The sequence below is a fragment of the Anoplolepis gracilipes genome, chromosome 15, assembly GCF_047496725.1.
Source record: "Anoplolepis gracilipes chromosome 15, ASM4749672v1, whole genome shotgun sequence".
Lineage (NCBI taxonomy): Eukaryota > Metazoa > Arthropoda > Insecta > Hymenoptera > Formicidae > Anoplolepis > Anoplolepis gracilipes.
In genome coordinates this window covers 1563771-1584130 of record NC_132984.1, presented here as the reverse complement: position 1 = coordinate 1584130, position 20360 = coordinate 1563771, and the positions used below count along the sequence as shown (strand labels likewise).

The following is a 20360-nucleotide window of genomic DNA, read 5'->3' as shown; positions in this document are numbered from 1 at the left end:
TTTTAAAAAAAAGTTGGGGTTTCTGTCAGTAAAAGACGGCAAGACACATAGGCTTTCTTGTTACACTTTTAGCATTAAAGATGGCTGCTCAATTTAAAACTTACGTCGTTAAAGTCTAAAGATTTTAAATAGAGAGAATTTTTTAGTCTTTAAATTAAATTTTTTAATCCACAAATTTTCCTAAGAGAAAAGATAGCTTGTCTGGAAACGGCAGCTTTCAATGTTAAACGCGCGACAAGAAATATGAAAATAGAACACTTAAACGACAGACATTTAGACGACAGACAGATGAGAGACGTTTTTCACAACATTTAATAAAACGCTATTAACTATGTATGCCTCTTTTTTACTCAAATACTCTAAAAGTTACTTACATACGTGTATAATTTTTATATGTTTTATTCTTTTTTTTTTTTTTTCAATGCCATACGCGCGGACGTGTCATCTCTTTTACATTTTGTACGAAACCCCCCGCACTTTGCCCCTTGTGCCCCTTTCGCCCTTATTTCTCTCTCTCTCTCTCTCTCTCTCTCTCTCTCTCGCTCTTTTTCTTCTTTTTTCGCTATTTTATTCTTTAGCAATTTTTACCTTTCGCTCATTTTATTAGGCACCGATCACCGATGATGAACACAGTAAGGTATGACAGCGCGATTGTGGAGCGAAAAGGAAAAAGAAAACAAAGAAGAAAAGAAGAAAAAGAGTGTTTCGCGAAAGCTGACACGTCCGGCTTCGAATATATGTATATGTGTGTGTGTGTGTGTGTGTGTGTTTGTGTGTGTGTATATGGGTACGTATATTTTGTATGCGCGTCTCTGTATATACGTTTGTATATGTGTGAATGTGTATAAATTTAATACTATCGTCGTATCGTTTACAATCGCATATATATATATTTATATATATATATATATATATATATATATATATATATATGTATATATATATGTATATATATATATATATATATATATATTATATATAGTACTTCAATTAATCGTTGACACAGCGATCAACGTCCCGGGATGCGCTAAAGAGAGGTCCGTTTCTCTCGAAATATCTTCTACGGGGTGATTGATTGGTTGAATTGATTGAGGATGATGGGCGTGCAAAAGATAATAGTCGGCGTAGTGATAATGGTAGTGACGTCGCGTTGTGCTCTTCGCGAGCTTTTCTCTTTCGACGCGTTGGTTTCTTCGCGAGAAGCCAGGCTATCAAGCGCGAATTTTCTTCCTTCTTTTTCTTCTTCTTTATCGTTATATTTGTTAAATTTTACTCGCTCACACTTTTGAAAAAGCCTTCTTTATTTATAGAGAAAAGATCGCGTGATCAAAGTTTAATTACACATAGGCACCATAAAATTAATTACAAATGTTAATATATATATATTACATATACACTTGTAATAATAATTACAATTGTACATGTGATGTGTGTATTAACAATTTAAAATGAAAAATTTCAAATATATCGAGCGCCAAATATAATTACTACATAATCTGTATGTATAGTTTTACAATTGTAATTATAGAAAAATTCTTTAGATACAGATTGACAACGCATATAAAATTAACTTGCTCTGATTCATAGAGCAAACAAATTTTTAGACTCTTGATTAAATCATGGTGATTAAGTCATGATGATGAAATAATAAAATTTACAAAAATAAAGAGTTAACAATTATATACATTTTTATTTTATATACTTCATATATACTATCCCCCGTCTCTCTTTGTATATATTATATATGTGTGTAATATTATTATAATATTAATTATAAATATAAAGAAAACCGCATGCGCGCGTAAAAAATGCATTTATCCGAAAAAAATATTTTTCAGGCGCTCGACGCGTTTGATATTTTCCAGATTTTCTCGCGCGTTCATTCACGTTGAATATTCGCGGGAAAAGAAAATCGAAAATCCGCGCTTTGTAATCGAGATAATCATTAAAACACCATTCGCGGTTTCTGCATTGACCGGCGTAAAAAAAGTCTCGCATAATTTATGTTACCGGAATTTACGAACTTGATGGCGGACTACTGTGTGTGTACCATTTTTTTGCCTTTATATTTTCTTTTTTTCTTCATATGCACAAGTATCACAATCGCTCACGATTCACGCTCGTCTACGAATATATCATGTATATACGTGTGCTTTTGTTTTTTTTTTTTTTTTTTCGTTTTTACTTTGTTGTTCGCCGTTTTTGAGAGGCGATCTCAGCCAAACGCTGTTTGTCACGTTTACGTCTCGAAATATCTCTCTAGAACGATACGTTTTGCTGCTCTAACGAATTGAAAGATCCGCAGTTTTTATTCTGGAATGTTGTTTTCGACAAGAGATATACCACACTCCAGAATTTTAGTTTTTACAATATTTGTCAAGGCTAATATATAGTTTGGATATAAGAAATTGAGAATAATTAATCTACACTAAATTTCTTAATCTAATCAAAGTTTTATTTGATAAATTTTGTTTTATAAAATATATTGAATAAATTATACAGATATTTTTTTTTCTACATATAAATATTTATATAAGCATATTATAATATAAATTTTAATATATAAAAATATTGAATTAATTGTATATAATTAAAAAATATTATATTAAAAATATTAAACCTCCTATATAAAATACGATCGAATAAATGATTTAAATATTAAAATTTAACTACATTCCAGAATGGTTCTTTCGAATTAGAGCTAGCAGATTCGCTCTAGACAGATATTAATCGCAGTCCTTGATTCGAGGCTAGTTTAAAAAGACCCGCTTCCGGTCCTACGCTTAAAGTATTAAAGTTAGATATTATAAACTGCAACCTATAAGCTGATCCCATGTTATTTCTTGGTCACAACCTCGTTGAAATCTTTTCCCATCATTGCTTACGGATCACTCTTGAAGATTCTCGACGAGAACTCGAAGCTCGAAAAATTATCTCTCGAAATCTTGTTCGAGCTCAGATTTTCGTCGTCTCGTTCGATCACGTCGTCGTCGACCTATACCTGATATGAATCACTTAATTTCACAATCTGTAAACATTTCTATAACTTTTACCGCAAAAAAAAAAAAAAAAGATCAATTCTCGATTGCAATAAAAATCGTAAAAGTCTCTTTAGTTTGCGAAGTCAAGCGGTTCAGCCGATATCTCGGAATCTGTAGATCGACGAGGATGTCGACGATGACGAGGTTACGAGTCTCTCCATCCCGGGCGGACGCACACGTCGTAGCCGCAAAATTCTCTAATGATTTCCTTTCGGAACCCCTCGTCAGTCTGATTCTATGGCCCCTTTCTATTCCTCACGGAGGGCAATCGTTAATAAATTCCGAAAATCCCCCTCCGCTTAAATCGTCCTCCAAGTTTTCGTTTTTTTTTTTTTTTCGCCAACTTAGACAAGGACTTGAACTTTCAAAGGAATCGGGCGGATTGGACCCTCCCGGGGTGTGTCGGGGTGTACCGGAGTATACTTATCGAACTCCGTTATTCGGATAATTCCTTTCTGAACAAAGGGCTCGAAGAAAATAAAACTCTGTCGAGCGCTAAAAAGTTCTTTACGTACTTCCGGTGCGTAATTCGCATTATAATTCAAATGGATCTGGTTCCGCGCGAGAAAGAGCATTTCTCCATCTTAAGCGGACACAGTCTCGACCATAGACTTTTTGATAATCTCGCCAAAGTTCTCGTCGCAATCCTCGGACGTGCTCTCGGACTGTTGCTCGCCGGCGACCTGACAGGGTTCGACGACCATCTCCGCGATCTTGCCGGCTGCACCTCCGTGGTTACCGTGAGCGCTATAAGTACCGTGATGCTGCTGCGGTTCGTGCATCTCGCCGTAGTACGAGTACCTGCCACTTAGCAGCTCCGAGAACGGCTCGAGCTTGCCCTGCATCTGCTGCACCACCGTCGTCGCGTTCATCGGCTGTACCGAATTAGTGAGATTCGTGTACTGCGCCGTATTGGCAGCTTCGTCCTGCGCGAATACCGTCGCGTCGTAAGACGAGTGTTGCTGCTGCTGCTGCTGCTGCTGCTGTTGTTGTTGTTGTTGTTGTTGCTGTTGCTGCTGCTGCTGCTGCTGCTGCTGCTGCTGCTGCTGTTGCTGCTGCTGCTGTTGCTGCTGCTGCTGTTGACCCGGTGGCGGTGGTGCCGGCACTTGATGGAGCTGCGCGGTGCAATTACCCTGAAGAGCGGCGTTCGCGGCGTCCTGGGTGCCGGCGTAGGGCCCGTAATGCGCGAACGTGGCCGGATTGGGCGAGGATTGGAATTGCGGCGGCGGCGGCGGCTGGAATTGCGAGACTCGCGACGTGGACGGCAGATTGGCGTACGGCGAGCTCACGTAATCCTGATACGAGGACTGTTGGAAGCTCATGCCGGCACTTCCGGCGCCGCCTCCGCCGCCATTTTGCGCGCCGCTCGAGAAACTCTGGAAGGCCTGGCCGAATTCCGGATGCAGCTTCCGCTGCACCGCGACCGATTGGCTGCCGTCCACCGTGTCCTCGCTGGCGTAACAATCGTCTCTAATCGCGTACAGGTCTAAGCTATCCTCCCTCGTGCCGGGCACTTCCGGCTGACAGGCTGCCGTCACCACGCCGCCCTCGTGACCCGTCTCGTAGTGCAAGGTCGTGAATCCGCCACCACCCCCGGGACCCGGAATCGCGCACGCGTCGCTCCTGCCGGCGATCTCTATCCCTAGGGAATCGATGTCTCTGAGGGAACCGGTATTACCCCTTTGTCTCTGATTGTCCGCAAGCTGATCCGTGTGCTCGCCGTTGCCTTCCTCCTCGCGCTGCTTCTTCTCCAGCTCAAGTCGCATTAGCGTGTGAATAAAGTGCGTTCGCACACGCACCGGATTAAATTCGATTCTGCCAGAGCTGTTCGCGCAACCGTCTCGCGTACAGCCGCAAGGGAAACCCGGTCGGTCCACCTAAAAGTCAAATTTCGTGAAAAATTGTGCATTACTTAAGAAGGCTCAATAAATAAATCGCACAATCGTCAAGATGAATTCTTTGTTTCTATGCTTTTTTTCTTTTTATAATAATTTTAAAACTTTTTTTTAGGTATAAATAAATCTTTTATTCTTTGATTATTTTTAATTTACTTTTAAGCTCTTTTAAATAATGTCGTCTGTTAATTTTTATACCGAGAAAAAAATTTCAATTTAATCTATTAATCTTCAGCTTTTTTATTGCCAGTAAAACTAATCTGAGCTGACTGTGTTAATAAATAATTAGCGATGAAAGATTAAAATCACTAGAGGAGTCAGTGGTTTCTTATAAGAACTTGAAAAGATTAAATCCAAATTACACATAAAATATTAATCTCAACGCAAGGAAAATTAAATCTACACTCCTCTGGAGTTTCGAAGAAAGTAGGTCAGATACTCTCTTTAATTTTTCACTTCACATCCACTCAAAATCACAATTTCTTATACAAAGATCCGACGGAATTTCCTTGTAAAATGATTGAAGATGGAGAATGATTATCGCATAAAAAAATAAATATGAATATCCAATTGCTTTCCCGCGACTTACTTGACACTTGACGCTGGCCCTGCTGCAGGGGCAGCTTTCGGGATCGCAATATCCTTTGCAGCCGCATCCGCAGTGCTCTCTGCTGGCCCTTATGTCGCGACACTCGTCCTTTTCGACGGCATCTATCCTCCGCACCCCGGCATTCCTCAGCATCACCCGGCGCTGCCACGTCGGCACCGGTTGCAGGAAGTAATAACTGTCGATGTCCAGCTCCTCGGTGTCGCTGGGCTCCTCGTCGGTGTCGTCGCTAGGATCCTCCGAGCTCGACGCCGTCTCGGTCACGCAGCTGGTCGCGCAGTTGCGCTCCGAGCGCAGCTGCGCTAAATGCGCGCGATGGATTCGCCTCTGCTCAGCCGCGTGTTCCGACAACGAAAACCTCTCGGCGTGGGTGTGCGTGGCGCTCATACCCAGAGTGCTGCCGCCCTGAAATGAAAAAAAATCGATGAATCGGGGTAAATATTTTTTTTATGTATTATATAATACTTTGCGAGTGGGTTTTATCTTTTTTTTGTGGAAAGGTCTTTCTAAAGAGATTTATCTTTTTGTCTTTGGATAATAATAAACGCACATATTGTAAAAGGACACGATCTTAATGGAAAAAATACTAATATTTCTAAAAAAGTAATAATAAATAAAAATAAATATACTATTAGCAATAAAACGAATAGTATCATGACATTGTGTCATATCGATGAGAAAATTCGTTTGTTTACTTTTGTACACCGCTAACGGAACCTCTTATGTGACGGAAATCAATAAAAGACATCATATCACGATGCCGTAAAATTTTATTGTAAAGTTATGGCACAGAAAAGAGAGTGAATGCTACGAATTCAATGGCGAACATTATCACATGTTATGATTAAATAGTATTATTTAAGTGATGTTAGAGATAAAGAAGGGAGAAATCCAAAGAAGAGATGGTTTGCGTGAAAGCGATTTAAAGAAAAAAAGAGATATTAATTTTCTTACATGATATAAATTTGACGGCCAACATTTCCGTATCCCAAAATTTCCAAATACTATTATGTGTGTTTTCTTATTAAAAAACTTAAGCATTTGTTATTTATTTCCCGAATGTAAATAAAACTTTCATATTTGTACGGTAGTGTAATTAATCAAGAAATTTCTTTTTTTATTAAATAGGGATATTTATTTAGTTGTTAATTAGATATTCATGTACCAAGGGAAAAGATAAGTCAAAAATAAATAAATAAAAAGAAATGAATAAATAACTAGCAATGTATTACAGTATGTGTTGGAGATTATCCCCGCTGAAACTTGAACATGAAAAATACAGCCGGCAATATATACACAAAGCATACGATTACAAAGAGAACAAGGCTGAAAATAAACACATAAACAAGGATTTTTTATTCTATCAGAGCACTAGTATAAAAATACAAAAGATTTAGAACGTTTAGTAAATCAATTAAAAATATAACAAGACATTTGAAATAGAGATATAAAAAGAGGACATAAAATTGCTACTTAAAAGTTAAATAAAAAAGAGAAACAGTTTTAGGACTCACCTGGGAAGGTACACAGGTGAAGCCCTGTGTCCTGGGGAAGTAATAAACGGTTACTGCATCGAACTGGATGTTACGCTTCTTTTTCACGGGCTCATCGGGGTTGCTTCGCGACTCGTCGCCCTCCATGCAGTCGGTCAGCCTGCGCTTCAAATTGCTCTTGGCCGGAAGTGTCCGGAAACTTGTCAGGGGCGCCTGGCCCGGAGTCTCAGGCGTACCCGAAGACGGCGCGAAGCCATCTAGTTGATTAACGCCTGAGAGAAACATATCGTCGTGAAAAATGGCATGTATAGGGAATTCTGTCTCACAGTCGCCAACATGATTTTTGCACTATATTCCTTAAGAGAAATTAAAATATTGTAATTATCCTGTCTACGATAATACCGTATAAAATTTTAAAAACAAAACTCTTGTCAAAACTTTCTTCAAGACGTCAATAATATTTTTATTTATTAAGGGGGCAGTTGCGAATCGGAAGAGAAAAGCTTTTTTTTTAGGGAATTTTTTCCGTCGAAACTATTGTGTCACTTATTCTGAAATTTCTACGCGGTATCAAACAACATTAAAACTATAATTCAGAATTTTTTCGTGGAAGAATGGCTCATAGTGTCCAAGTAGTGAGCAATCTCCGAGAGGCACTTCTAAAAAAAAGTTTGTTTGCAGTGATATGAACAAATCAAAGAAATTTAATTTATATTAGTATATTAGTTTATCTAGTGCTTAATCGAAGCTTTTTTGAAAATTCATATCTTTTACAAAATGACGGAGGTCCAAAGTCAAAATTCGAACGATTATTTTTTTGATCCCGAAAAAATCGTTCTATCAATGTCTATAAAATGGAGAGTTTTTTGAATATTCAAAAAAGCTTTGATTAAGCACAAGATAAACTAATATACTAACTAAATTTCTTTGGTTTGTTCATTTTAGATAACCCTATTTGGAGCTGGAATGATCACCGCAAAGGAATGCGGTAAAAAATTTTTTTAAAAGTGCCTTTCGGAGATTACTCGTTACTTGGACACTATGGGACATTCTTTCACAAAAAAATTCTGAAATGTAGTTTTAATGTTGTTTGATACCGCGTAGAAATTTCAGAATAAGTGACACAATCGTTTCGACAGAAAAAATTCCCCAAAATAGCTTTTTTTACCCGCAACTGCGGGTGCCGCCTTAGCAAAAAAATAAATCTATATATAGTAAATTGTAAAAAAAATATTAATTTGAGACTTAAAATTATAGATAAATCGATTAATTGGCATTTTTGACAGAAGAAAATTCACCAATTTTTTTATTAATTCACATTTTATTTCGTTGCTTTTGGAACACCCGGTGTGTCGTGTGTTGACAATCGATGCAAGATTTATCGAGTTGCGCTCCTCGCTCGCTCGCTGGATATCTTCGACCGGCGCAACTGTGAGATTAGACTAGCAAAAAGTTTCTCTTGTTACATTTAATACTTTTGCAAGCGTAAAAGCTTTCGAAAGATTTTTTTAAACGGTTTAATTTTTAGAATGATTTTTTCCGAAATTTTCAATCTAATAATGACCTTTTCAACTTGTTTAAATTAAATGATGATTAAATAATCGTGTACTAACAATATGAGAATAATCATGTTGTATCACTTTCATTAATAATTATTAAGAGAAAGGATAAATAATAAAACATTCTTTTCGTGCGAATAACCATGCAAACATTGAATAAAGAAAAATTTTGGTTAACAGTTTAAAAATTAAATATAATTATAGAGTAAAACAGAGTAGAGAGTCTTTTGAAAAAAAGAATAAATAATAAAACATTATTCATACATACGGAATAACAGGTACGCTAAATAAATAAAATAGAATGAATAATACTTTTAAAATTAAACGCAGAACGAAATCTGATATACAACATCTCTTAATTAACGAATTTAAAAAGTAAAGAATAAAAGGATATATGTATAATAAAAATTGAATAATTTTTAGAGTGTTTGAAAATTAATGAGAGAATGACGATATAATAATTTTCAATTTATATATTTGTATTTTTATAATAATATCCAATTTGTTATCTAAATAATTAGTTCACATTTGTCATGAATTATTCTTGGCAATTTTCATTAAATTGAAATCAGAAGAGAACAAATAATTTGTTATTTAAATTTTATTATATTATAATTAAATTTGAAATATATTTATTGAAATTAAATGAAAAATTCGAACAAAAGAGAGATGTTTGAAGAAACATTTCTTACCTTTCTCCTTGTCAGAGAGGATATCATCCGGCAGTCTGTCAAGAAAAGAGGTCTCCGAGTCGCTTTCCGGTGCGGGTGCCGGCCCAGGATCACCAGAAATCTCATTCCCTAGACCAGAATCGCTCCCATCGGATCTGACTTCGTCTCTGGCACCGGTGGCCAATGTCAGACTCTCGGCAGAGTCCTCCGTATAGGCTTCCGGTCGTTCGGCCTCCAGTCTCGTCATGATCGGCGCCATCGCCTCCACGCAACATAGCGGCCCTTCCTCGGAGCAGGGCAACTGATCGGGCGCCATGTCGACGTCCCGAATGTTTGTCATGGGCGACACCTCCGAGCTGTCGGAGCCGGTCTCAGTTTCCGTTTCGGTGTCGACACCCTCGGCGCCGACGTCGACCAATGTTTCTTCCGGCGTCGTCTCTCCTTCGTCCGACGAGCTCGGCGTCGTCTCCAACGAGTCCAATCCGTTAAACGCGCGTCTATCCTCGCCCAAGGGCGATGAGCTCGCCAGTACCACCTCCTCATCTTCCTCCAGCTTGCCAATCACCGCCACGGGCGCAAGTTCCTCTCTATCGGATCTTTTCAACGTTTCGAGTTCCTCGACGTGGGATTCTTCCTCTTGAGATTGTTCCATCTCGTTCCTCATCCGCTCCAGCACCACTTTGCACTTTTTCAGTATCAGATTGCTATCTGGACTTTGACTACCTTCTGCCAGTTCGTCAGGTCGCTTTTTCGACCTCGTCATCGGGGAGGAATTATTTTGCCACCGTTGCTTCTTCGGGCTTCTCTCCTTGACTTTCGATATCTCCGAGGAAGAATCGCACTCTTCTTCGACGGAATTTCTTTTTCTTTTAGAATACGGAGGACCTTCCTCGATGTTACAGATGTTCTCATCGGCATTTTCATCTGTCATTTTGTCGTTTTTCGTGTCTTCTTCCTCGAGGCGATTCAACACCACTGATAAACGTCGACAGATGGGACTCGACGCTGCAGGATTCGACGTCGCTTCTTGCTTGGTCGGCGTGCAGGATGGGCTCTTGGTATTCGCAATATTCACGTCTGAGTTCTTGATGTCGTCCTGATTCATTCCATCTGAATTATCGAACCTAGAGGGAACCGAAGAAGCTATGTCGACGTCGAGCGTTTCCTCTTCATGATTTTCGTTTGCGCATTCTGGAAGACCTGCGCCGATCTTGATGACCGTTTCCTCCTCGTCGACATCGCGCTTTCCGCTTTCATCGACATTCTGACTTCTGGAATCGTTATTCACAAATGATTCTTGCGAAATGTCATTATTACTCCGCGACGCTGTTTTGCTGTCAACCTCATCACCGAAGAGACAGGACTGGGAAGACAGGAAAACCTCGCCCAAGGTTCTCTCCCGTAAACTCACTAATACTGGCGACAATCTTCTGACGTCGTTTCTCATTTGGGTCGCCTCCTCCTCTGAGATCTCGACCCCAACCCTCCTGATCTCCGCGCCGATCGGCAGAAAGTCGCTCCCGGTCGATCTCTTCTTTTCGATTTTATCCTCCTCGTCCTCGACGTTCCAATTCTGAGAATCAGGTATCTTCGAAGATTCTTCGGGCTCTTGTAGAGACTCTTTCATCGATTCCACGTCAAAATCAATGTCTAAATTTTTCCCATTTTCGTCAGTTTCTTTTTCCAACTTTAGGTCCATGTCTCTCTCTCCCTCCAAATTCTGGAGGCAAGGATAATCACTCAATTGCTTCTCTTGGTTTTCCGATCCTTTGTTCAATCTCTCGCACACCGAATCTTCACGAGAATCACGCGCGTCGTCCTCAGCTTCTGCTGCTGGCGTCGTAGCTGTCGTCATCGTCTTGCTTGAAGATGATACGCTTTCCGCTTCAGGCTCCACTGAGGTGGAATCCTCTTGGGCCTCAACGAGGCAGTCCTGATGGGCCGAAGGCGATTCCATCTCGGGTATCTCTTCCATCTGCAAATAAAAAGTTTAAATCAAGAATTATAAGGGTTCATTTTTCGACGAAAAAGTAACGAATAATCTCCTTTAAAAAAAGAGCCCTTTCTCTCTCTCTCTCTCTCTCTCTCTCTCTCTCTCCCTCTCTTTCTCTCCAAGATAATTAAATCCTCAAACAAATAGCAGTGGCCTATCACATATAAATATCAAAAGGTTACTAAGGTTTATAAAATAAAAATGTAAAAATCTGTAAATATCAAATGATAAAAAGCAAAATAATAATAATCTAATTTAACTTTTTATATATATTTATACATTATATGTAATTTAAAAAAATTATTATTATTTCTACTATTACCGAAATGCAAAAATATATGAAAATGTTAAGTATGTTAAAAATATTAAAATATGAAAAACACACAAAAAATATAAATTATATAAATACAGTAAAAACTTTTGAGAAAAGTACTGCAAATGTTAAAAAATATAATAAAATAAAAATACTAATATATATCGAAATAAAATGAATAACATCAACATAAAATTGAGACGCTAAAATAACACACGTGAAATAAAGATTAATTGGGTCGTTACGTTTACCGCGGAAACCACGGCTTCTTGCCCTCATGTTTTTTTCGGAAAGATAAGTGCTTTCACCGTTATTATAATCAACGATCATCGCGCTCTACCATTTCCATTTGAAAATAATATAAGCAAGCCGGAGAGAGAGAGAGAGAGAGAGAGAGAGAGAGAGAGAGAGAGAGAGAGAGAATGGAGAGAGAAATCAATAATCCGCGCACTGATATCGCGCACCGTTGCTAGACCCAAAAGAGAACGAGAGCGAAACAGAAAGATAAAGGAACAGGATACATCGATGCGAAAAGAAAAAAATCAATTTCCAAAACCTTTTTGCTCGATACATTTTTTCTTTGCATCCTCAAAGGTACAAGATACTAGTAGGAGAGCCTACATATAATCTTGGTCGGAGATTATTGATTCAAAGCCGGCCGGTGTGGAGGAGAAAGAGGGGGAGACGAAGGGGGACAGCAATACTCTATAACCCCACGATGGACCCCTGTCAGAGGGAAGCTTTTACCTTGAAGTTGGACGATCTTTCCTTCAGCTTGGTCCAGTTCTCGCTTCACGACTTCGATAAGCCGCAATCTTCGAGGACCCCGATCCGAGCTGCGGTCTCAGGGGATCTTAAGTCGTCTCGCGACTCCGGCTACCATCCTCCTGTTCGCGATGATGAGCCGCGAAACGCCGGCGATAGGCATTTCTCATCGCGGGATCAGGTGTGTCCTTGAGCGAGGAGGACAACGAGTCGCTCGACGACATTCGCGAGAAGCAAGCGAGCGATCCCAAGGACACGTCCGACCGAGAAGGAGAGAGGGATCTACCGGCGCACCGGCTCTCCCGTGGAAAACGCACAGAACTGAGATTCGTCCGGCATGCGGCTGAGTCTGGAGTCTGAGATTGATAGATCGTCGAAAAAAAAAAGAAAAAAAAAAGAAACGAGAAGTTAAAAATATACAGAGACTTCGGTGTCGAGCCCGAAGAGGAAATTAACTTGAGGTAAACGAAAACGTGAACGAGTCAAACTTTCTATCCGGAAGTAGAAGAGACCTCGGGTCTATGCTGACGAGCTAGGGAAGCGACTGACGCTCTCGCCCGGAAACGACGAGGAGGTCTATGACGAGGAGACACTAGACGAAGAGTATATGTCAGAGGAGCCGAATAGTAAATGTGAGTGTAAGTGGAGGTCGACCAGGTTGCGTGCGGCGCGTTTGACAGCTCGGAGCAGAGTGAACGGAGGCGGCGTCGGCGTCGCGCGGCGTCGTCGATGACGCCGAGCGACGCCGACGCCGCGATCTCGGATCCGCTCGAATCGACTCGACTCGGCTCGACTCGTCTCGCCGACGCGTGTGTTGGTGAATCCATAATATAACGATGCACACACACACACACACACACACACACACACACACACACACACACACACACAATGTGCCAAGTAAAAGAATGCTGCGATTCTCAGAGCACACCCGGTAGATCATCGGATTAGTCATCGAGGTGCGGAGACATCTCTTCCATGTTTTTTATCATATGTATTTTAATTTCGTCCAATTGTGCTTTTCGTTTTAATTTTAATTAAATTTAATTTTTGCATTGTGCGAGCAAGGATGAAACAAACGATAATTTTTTTTTTTTTTTTTTTTTTTTTTGAAACGTAGATAAAATGGTGTTTTCTTAAAAAAAAAATAATAATACTTTGCATTGCATTTTATAGTTAATTAACATTTTATTCTTTAACATAAAATATATTCCAACTGTATTCTTCCCGACTACAATCTCGAATGTACGATGCAGATTGGCAGTCCTAAAGTGATGATGATCATTCTAATTATGTCAATGATGTGGCAGTGATGCATCGACGGAGGAGAAGTAAAGTTTACTCACGAAGAAGTTGTGCGCAGCATGTATAATCTATAATCCATTAATTGCAATAATCTGGTATTAACAAAATGAACCAATGTACAAACTTGATAACAGAAATACATTATTTAAATTAAAGCAAATAATCATGTACAATAATTTATAATCAACAAAAAATAAACAGTTTGATGATTTTTATTATAGAATAAATAATTTGTAGATGAATAAATAATATAAATTCTCACATATATTTATATATATAATAATTACAGTAATGTATATAATTATATGTACTGTAATATATATTATAATATATAATAATATATAGAATAAATATAATTATATATATTATAAATCAATATATATTTTTCTGCCAATATATCGTAGATATTTGACTAAAATTTTCTGCTTTTGATATATTTAATATAATAATAATAATAATAATACTAGCATAATTAAACATAGTATATAAATTCCCATATAAATAATATATATAAAATAATTAATGAATATAGTTTTAATCAAAAGACACCGCAGAAAAGTTTGATTGTTAAAACTTAACTTAAAAATTCGAATAAATTAATTAACTTAAAAAAAAATATCATGACATTTTTTCCTGTACAAGGGATCATCGAGAAAGAGGAAGGCAAATATAAACTATACCGAGTGTGTACAATAAACGACGCACAAATAATAAATTGATTGACCTAAGCGAGACATATGATACAACGTTGTACAGGGACAATGCTATTTTTTTACCGCAACAAAACACATGATATTCGTTACCTATCAGTCGGGGACATCGAGGTTCATCCTGCGTGGTTCAGCTTCGAGAAGAACATGCAGAAGGTTGGTCCCGGGCCAACTCGATCGCGATCGATTAGTGTACTTTTCATTGATAACAATAGTCTTCTCTTCAAAACAGAATAGTAGAAGATAGAGAGAAAACGTGTAATAAATGTATGGGGAACAGAATGATGTTTCCTTATTGAAGGATTCGACATTGTAGAATTGATTCGGGATTAATCGAAGAACAGCATTTCATCTTGGGGAACAAATAGATATTATTATTACTATTTTATCCCTGTTAATCTTGAAAATGTATCTCTCGGTTCTAAATCTGCGAGGATAATGCCAGAATTGACATGGTATATTGTATTGCTTTTTCTCTTTCCTTCTCTCTCTCTCTCTCTCTCTCTCTCTCTCTCTCTCTCTTTAATCTATATATTTTTTTTTCTCTTCTCGTCCAACGCACGGCCGCGTGCACACATATGTACACGTTTGAGTCGGTTCTCTCACGAACGGTTCAACGAACGAGAGAGCGCAGCGCTTGCGCGCGACGAGCGCCGTAATTGTCGCTATACGCTGTGCGATACCAGAAGGCGAGTCGAGTTCCTTCTCTTGGAATTTTAACAGAGGATAGAGGGTCTTCCTAAAGATACGACAGCCCGATATCTCGTCTTGGACGGAGGTAGAGAATTTTCGTGTAACACCTAGTCAAAGGTTAGCGGGATTATTGATCGGCGTTCGCGCGGGTATTGATCCGTTCTCTGTTGCTGCAAAGTTACTCCGATGCTAAATGCGTGTGACTGTTTAAACGTTGAAATTACTGACGTTCAATTTCACTCGATATTAAATTGATTAAATATGCATGCTTTGTTTTAAATGACGAAAATCGGAGAGTACGCAGAAGGCGAAGCTTTCTCTTGGAATTTTAAGCCAAGCTGGAAGATACGCTATCTCGAGGTATAAATTGGTCCAGTACTTTCTTGTCCCTTCGTAAAGATAACGAAAAATTTTCACAAATATAACGCAGAGAATTTTTTTAAAGATTATTACTATGTTACATGTCGTTTGTTAATACGAAGTTATTTTACGATCTTATTCTGAATTTAATTATTTCATACGTTTAAGTATAAACGGATAAGAATCGAATAACAGCTGCGGAATTAAAAGGCCTGAGTACAGCCTTTCTCTTTGCAGGTTTAACATATCTTAAAATAATGTCTCGCAAAAATTCCCAATGTATTTTTGTAACAATAATAAATTTTAATATATGATATGTAACAAGTAGTGGAGAGAAGTGCTATTATTAATCGGCGTTCGCATGAGTATTGATCGTCCATAAATGCTTTGCAACAGATTTTAAGCTAAATGTGATTACCTAATTTTGAGTTTGGTTACTGAATATATGAAAATGTATTCAATTTAAAAACAGAATGACAAGAATTAAATAATAGGAGAAAAATTTCTCCTTTTTTTTTTAAATTTTCGTATTTTCAGTTATTTTAAAAACAGAGTGATAACACAAAGATAAACACGTCTGTGCAATTATAAAATTATAGAAGAATGAAGGAACCTCTCGCTCACTCTTGCTCATTCTTCGAGCAACCGCGTTTTAGAAATAATTCGCATTGAGGAGGCTAGTCGTCGGTAACTTGATGCTTCATCTAATTGAATTGAATAGGACGAGCAGTCACGATGTATACTTGGTGTAGAACGCTATTCGGCTCTGCTTCTGTTTATCTCCCGCACACCATCTTAAAGTGCCGTCTTGGCTGCCCAATATTAATTGCTTTCTATTTAAAGACAATCAAGAGCATAGAATTGAAATCGTGCGCGATCGCGATCTTTCTCCTTCTTCTGACGTATCGCATCAATTTACACTCGCGTAGAATCACGCTTGCCCGATACCATCTTCCGAGATTTTTCATCTCTTTTTTTCACTTGTCATATGTACATATTACAACATTGTATCGATTCTGAATTGATGCGCTGGTAAATTAATTAACTTATATTAATTAATTTGAAAATTAATTATTATATTATTAATAGCAACGTATAAATCTATTTTAAAATCGAAATAATTATATTAATTTTAAAATCGAAATAAAATTCTTTCAAGATATGATCAAATTTTCTCTTTACAATTTAATATAATATATAATTCAATATATACAATTTATTTAAAATATATAATTTAATTAAATGTATAAAATATAATAATTTATTTAAATGATATTACACACATGTGATATTACAAGAACTATTTTATTAAATAAAAATTAACTCGTAATTAAAAATACAGTTTATTAAAAGGAGGGTCAAGGAACTTGATTCAATTTAATCTTAGAATATCAAATTTAGGGTATTGGTAGGCTGTTCTCAAAATTGCTCTCGAAAAAAATGTAGTTATTTATTTGCACTCTCGAAACGTAAATAAAGCATGCGAAAGCCCTTACTTTTCCGAGGAATTTGAATTTTTGCTACTCTTAGAAACTCGATGGTAGCCACGTTCGATCATTTAATGATATATACTAACATGTTTACGTCGCTCCTGTTCCCGGAATCTTCCGCAAGAGCAAGAGGGAGCGGGGATGGGAAGAGGGTCAGTCCCGAGATGCCGAAGACGAGAAGGGTGGTACATTCCGTAGCTTCCAGGGAGGCCATCGGGAGCGGAGGTGGCTTCGTATTATGTCCCGTTCCCTCGCTCTTATTGTGCCAAAGCGATCCACGCTGTTTTGCGTGTGTATGCGAATAGTATTTCTCTCTCTGTGTGTTGGTAAGGCCCACATATTGCCCGGTGCTCGTTACTCTCCTTCATCGTGCACACCGACTGGCTGGCACGCGGCGCGCACGTCTCTCATAGACGTGTATGGTACATTGTACACCACTACAGGGTGTTCGGCCAGAAATCTGCTGGATTCTAAGAAATCCAGTGGTGAAATGAACAGATTGTACCAATTATTTTTCACTTCCCTAACTTTATTCGCAAAATTTTCTCTTGCTTACAAACCCATTTGTATTCGCCATGTTTTTTCAAAGATAAATTGACGCAGAGTTCAATAATTTCTTAATGGATGAAACCCAGAGAAGAATGGTTCCCATTTTTATACATTAGAGCAAGTGAATGTTAATTTGATAAGGTATTACTCTTATTTAATTTCTAACAAAAAAAAAAAAGAGAAAAATTTTTTGTTAATTGTGTGAAAAAAGACATACATAAGAGAGCATTAAAAAAGTAATATAGAAAGATAGAACTTTAAGAATGTTTCGAAAAAGGAAATTATTTAATGATATTTAACAGGTTATTTAGAAAATAAATATGCATTATAACTATGACACATATACATATCTATTTCTGTAAGAGACAACTCTTAAAGGCTCTAAAAAGAAGGGTCTCTTGAAAGCATTCGAGTGACATTTCAAACTCGCAAATTTAAAAACTCACTCTCTCTCTCTCTCTCTCTCTCTCTCTCTCTCTCTCTCTCTCTGTCTCTTACGGAGATTCCGTTCTCTTAGAAAAAAATTTGCAAACGGAAATATACCCACGGTGGATATAAAAAGATAATGCATTAAGAACGCATGCGGAAGAGGAGGAGCGAAACATAATTAAAAAGGACGAGATGAGGAGGAGGGGGAGGAGAAAGCTTTCTCAATACATAGAAAGCGCCGTGTGTAATATCGCGCCGTCTGCCAGTGTCGTAAAACCGCTTTGATGTCAGCCCTCTTTCTCTCTCGTTCTTTCACCCACCCGTAGCATTTTTATCTCCTTTCCGTACGTACGAACCACTCTTTCCCTCCCCCTCTCGCTTCTATCTTCGCTCTTTTTTTCTCAGCTTTGCGAAAACCGGAGCTCCTCTCTTTCCTACGAAAATCCGTATCAAGCTCCGATCAAACCGCCGCCTTCGTACGTATATCTTTCGCCACCTCCTTTCCGCTCTCTGTTTCGCCCGGTGAAAGGGGTGAGCGTTACGAGGCAGCCCTTAATATCGTCGCTGCATGTGGTCGGTGTTTTCTAAGCAGCTGCCGATGAATACGAGACGCACGAAAATAAGCGCGCAAATAAAGATTCACGCGTGTTAAGTTACATGAATTTTCAAATATGGCCTTCTCCTGAGTTTTTCTATTTAAGAATATTTAGTTTGTTGTCAATATATTTTTTTTGAAAAAAAATATGCAAGCTACTTTTCGAATTATGAGCGAAAACTTTATATTATTTTTATATATTGTTTTTATTATTATATTTATTTGACACATACATAAAGTAATTAAGAAAATTTTTATTGCAAGATATAAATTCAAAGATTAATTAATACTATTCTATAAGGTTTTTCAAGCTTCTAACGTTCAATTTTATAGTTGCGGTTAATTGAAAGTGATTTTTCTTCGTTAAACTTATAAAGTGAATTTTTATTTGATTGAAATTTTAATTTGGCGGTAAGTAGTTTGAGAAGAGATATCTCGTGACAGATAACGTTATGGGGCAATTAGTAACAAAATCCCGGTTGCCAGGGACTTAATCTTATTATTGATACATATTAATTGGGATTTATCCAACTATGTATGTATGATCGGTTGCATTGACGATGCGAAATTGCATCCGACAAAGGGAAGAGAATTCTATATATTTGAAAAAGTATATTCACCCTTTCTAACTTTCGCATATTCACAGAGTTTAACTCGGCTTAAGAAGACTTGTAGCTGCATTGAAAGCGAAATGGTTGACACATTCATTTTTTTCATAAACTTATTTTGTTTTTTAATTAATTTTGCTCCATTTTTATTAATAATGATTTAATTTTTACATTTAATCTCTGTTTTGCCCTTAATTATTTCCACCCTAATAGAAAATAATTTATATTACTTTAAAAATACAAAATTAATATACCAGTTTAAGATAGGCTTAATAATCGTTTTCTTGATATCCACTTATACATTTATCGCAAATAAAAAATTCCATTTGGGGAAGAAAAATAAATCAGAAATTCCGTAGGTAAGAAAATTCCGTGGCGAGAAAAGCGAAATGGTTGACATACTCATTATTTTCATAAACTTATTTTGTTTTTTAATTAATTTTGCCCCATTTGTATTAATAATGATTTAGTTTTTACATTTAATCTCTGTTTTGTTCTTAATTATTTCTACCCTAATGAAAAATAATTTGTATTAGTTTAAAAATATAAAATTAATATATCAGTTTAAGGTAGGCTTAATAATCGTTTTCTTGATATCCACTTATACATTTATCGCAAATAAAAAATTCCATTTGGGGAAGAAAAATAAATCAGAAATTCCGTAGGTAAGGGTGGCGAGAAATCTGCTCTTCTACCAGCTAACAAGAAAGTAACAGCGACCAGCGAGCAGATGAGAGAACAGGGGAAAAATGACGAGAGGAAAAAAGAAAAGGGAGAGACCGCGGGACTATTCGAGACAAACTGCGGATATTTCGCGGTGGGGTGCGAAGGAGACAGACAAACGGACGGGGTGCGCCGCGGGGGTGTATATTGAGTCTTGTAAATGGGGATGGGCGGCTCGGGAGGGTGGTTCCACCTACCTCCGGCCGAATCGATCCCACCGCAGTAACGCTATAGCAGCCCACGTGCATACATACTATGGGCCTTCTGCCTCCATAATGCTATAGGGTTTCAGTGCCGTAACAATCGCCAAGACGATGATTACGTAACGTCAGCTGGACTCTATTAAAGGGCTGTTTAACGCACCGTTCGCATGAATCGACGTTTAGTGATGCTTTAAGAATCCGTGATTTATAGCGGCGATCTTAAGATTTGCAAGCTCGGATATCTGGGGTCTCTTCGATCTCTTCAACTTTTAGGTTCTTGAAATAAAAATCTTTTTTAAACTCTTTTATAATTTAAATAATTTAGTAGCTTTGAAATTGTTTATTAGCTTAAGAATAG

The 20360-nt window shown here is 37.8% G+C and overlaps 1 protein-coding gene across 3 annotated transcripts in view; it reads right to left on the bottom strand.

The window, feature by feature from the left end:
• Positions 1 to 340: 340 nt before the first annotated feature.
• Axud1 (AXIN1 up-regulated 1) overlaps positions 341 to 20360 on the bottom strand; it is a 33854-nt gene continuing 13834 nt past the window's right edge. For 2 of the 3 annotated variants that reach the window (XM_072907345.1, XM_072907344.1), the window contains exons 2-5: positions 9288 to 11241; positions 7058 to 7308; positions 5526 to 5948; positions 341 to 4918 (exon numbers count right to left, since the gene is read on the bottom strand). In XM_072907345.1, the coding sequence (XP_072763446.1) occupies positions 3626 to 4918; positions 5526 to 5948; positions 7058 to 7308; positions 9288 to 11241 (3921 nt within the window). In that variant the 3' untranslated portion in view covers positions 341 to 3625. Of the gene's footprint in view, positions 4919 to 5525; positions 5949 to 7057; positions 7309 to 9287; positions 11242 to 12319; positions 13044 to 20360 lie in introns of those variants that run through there. The other variant, XM_072907346.1, reaches the window with a different exon arrangement.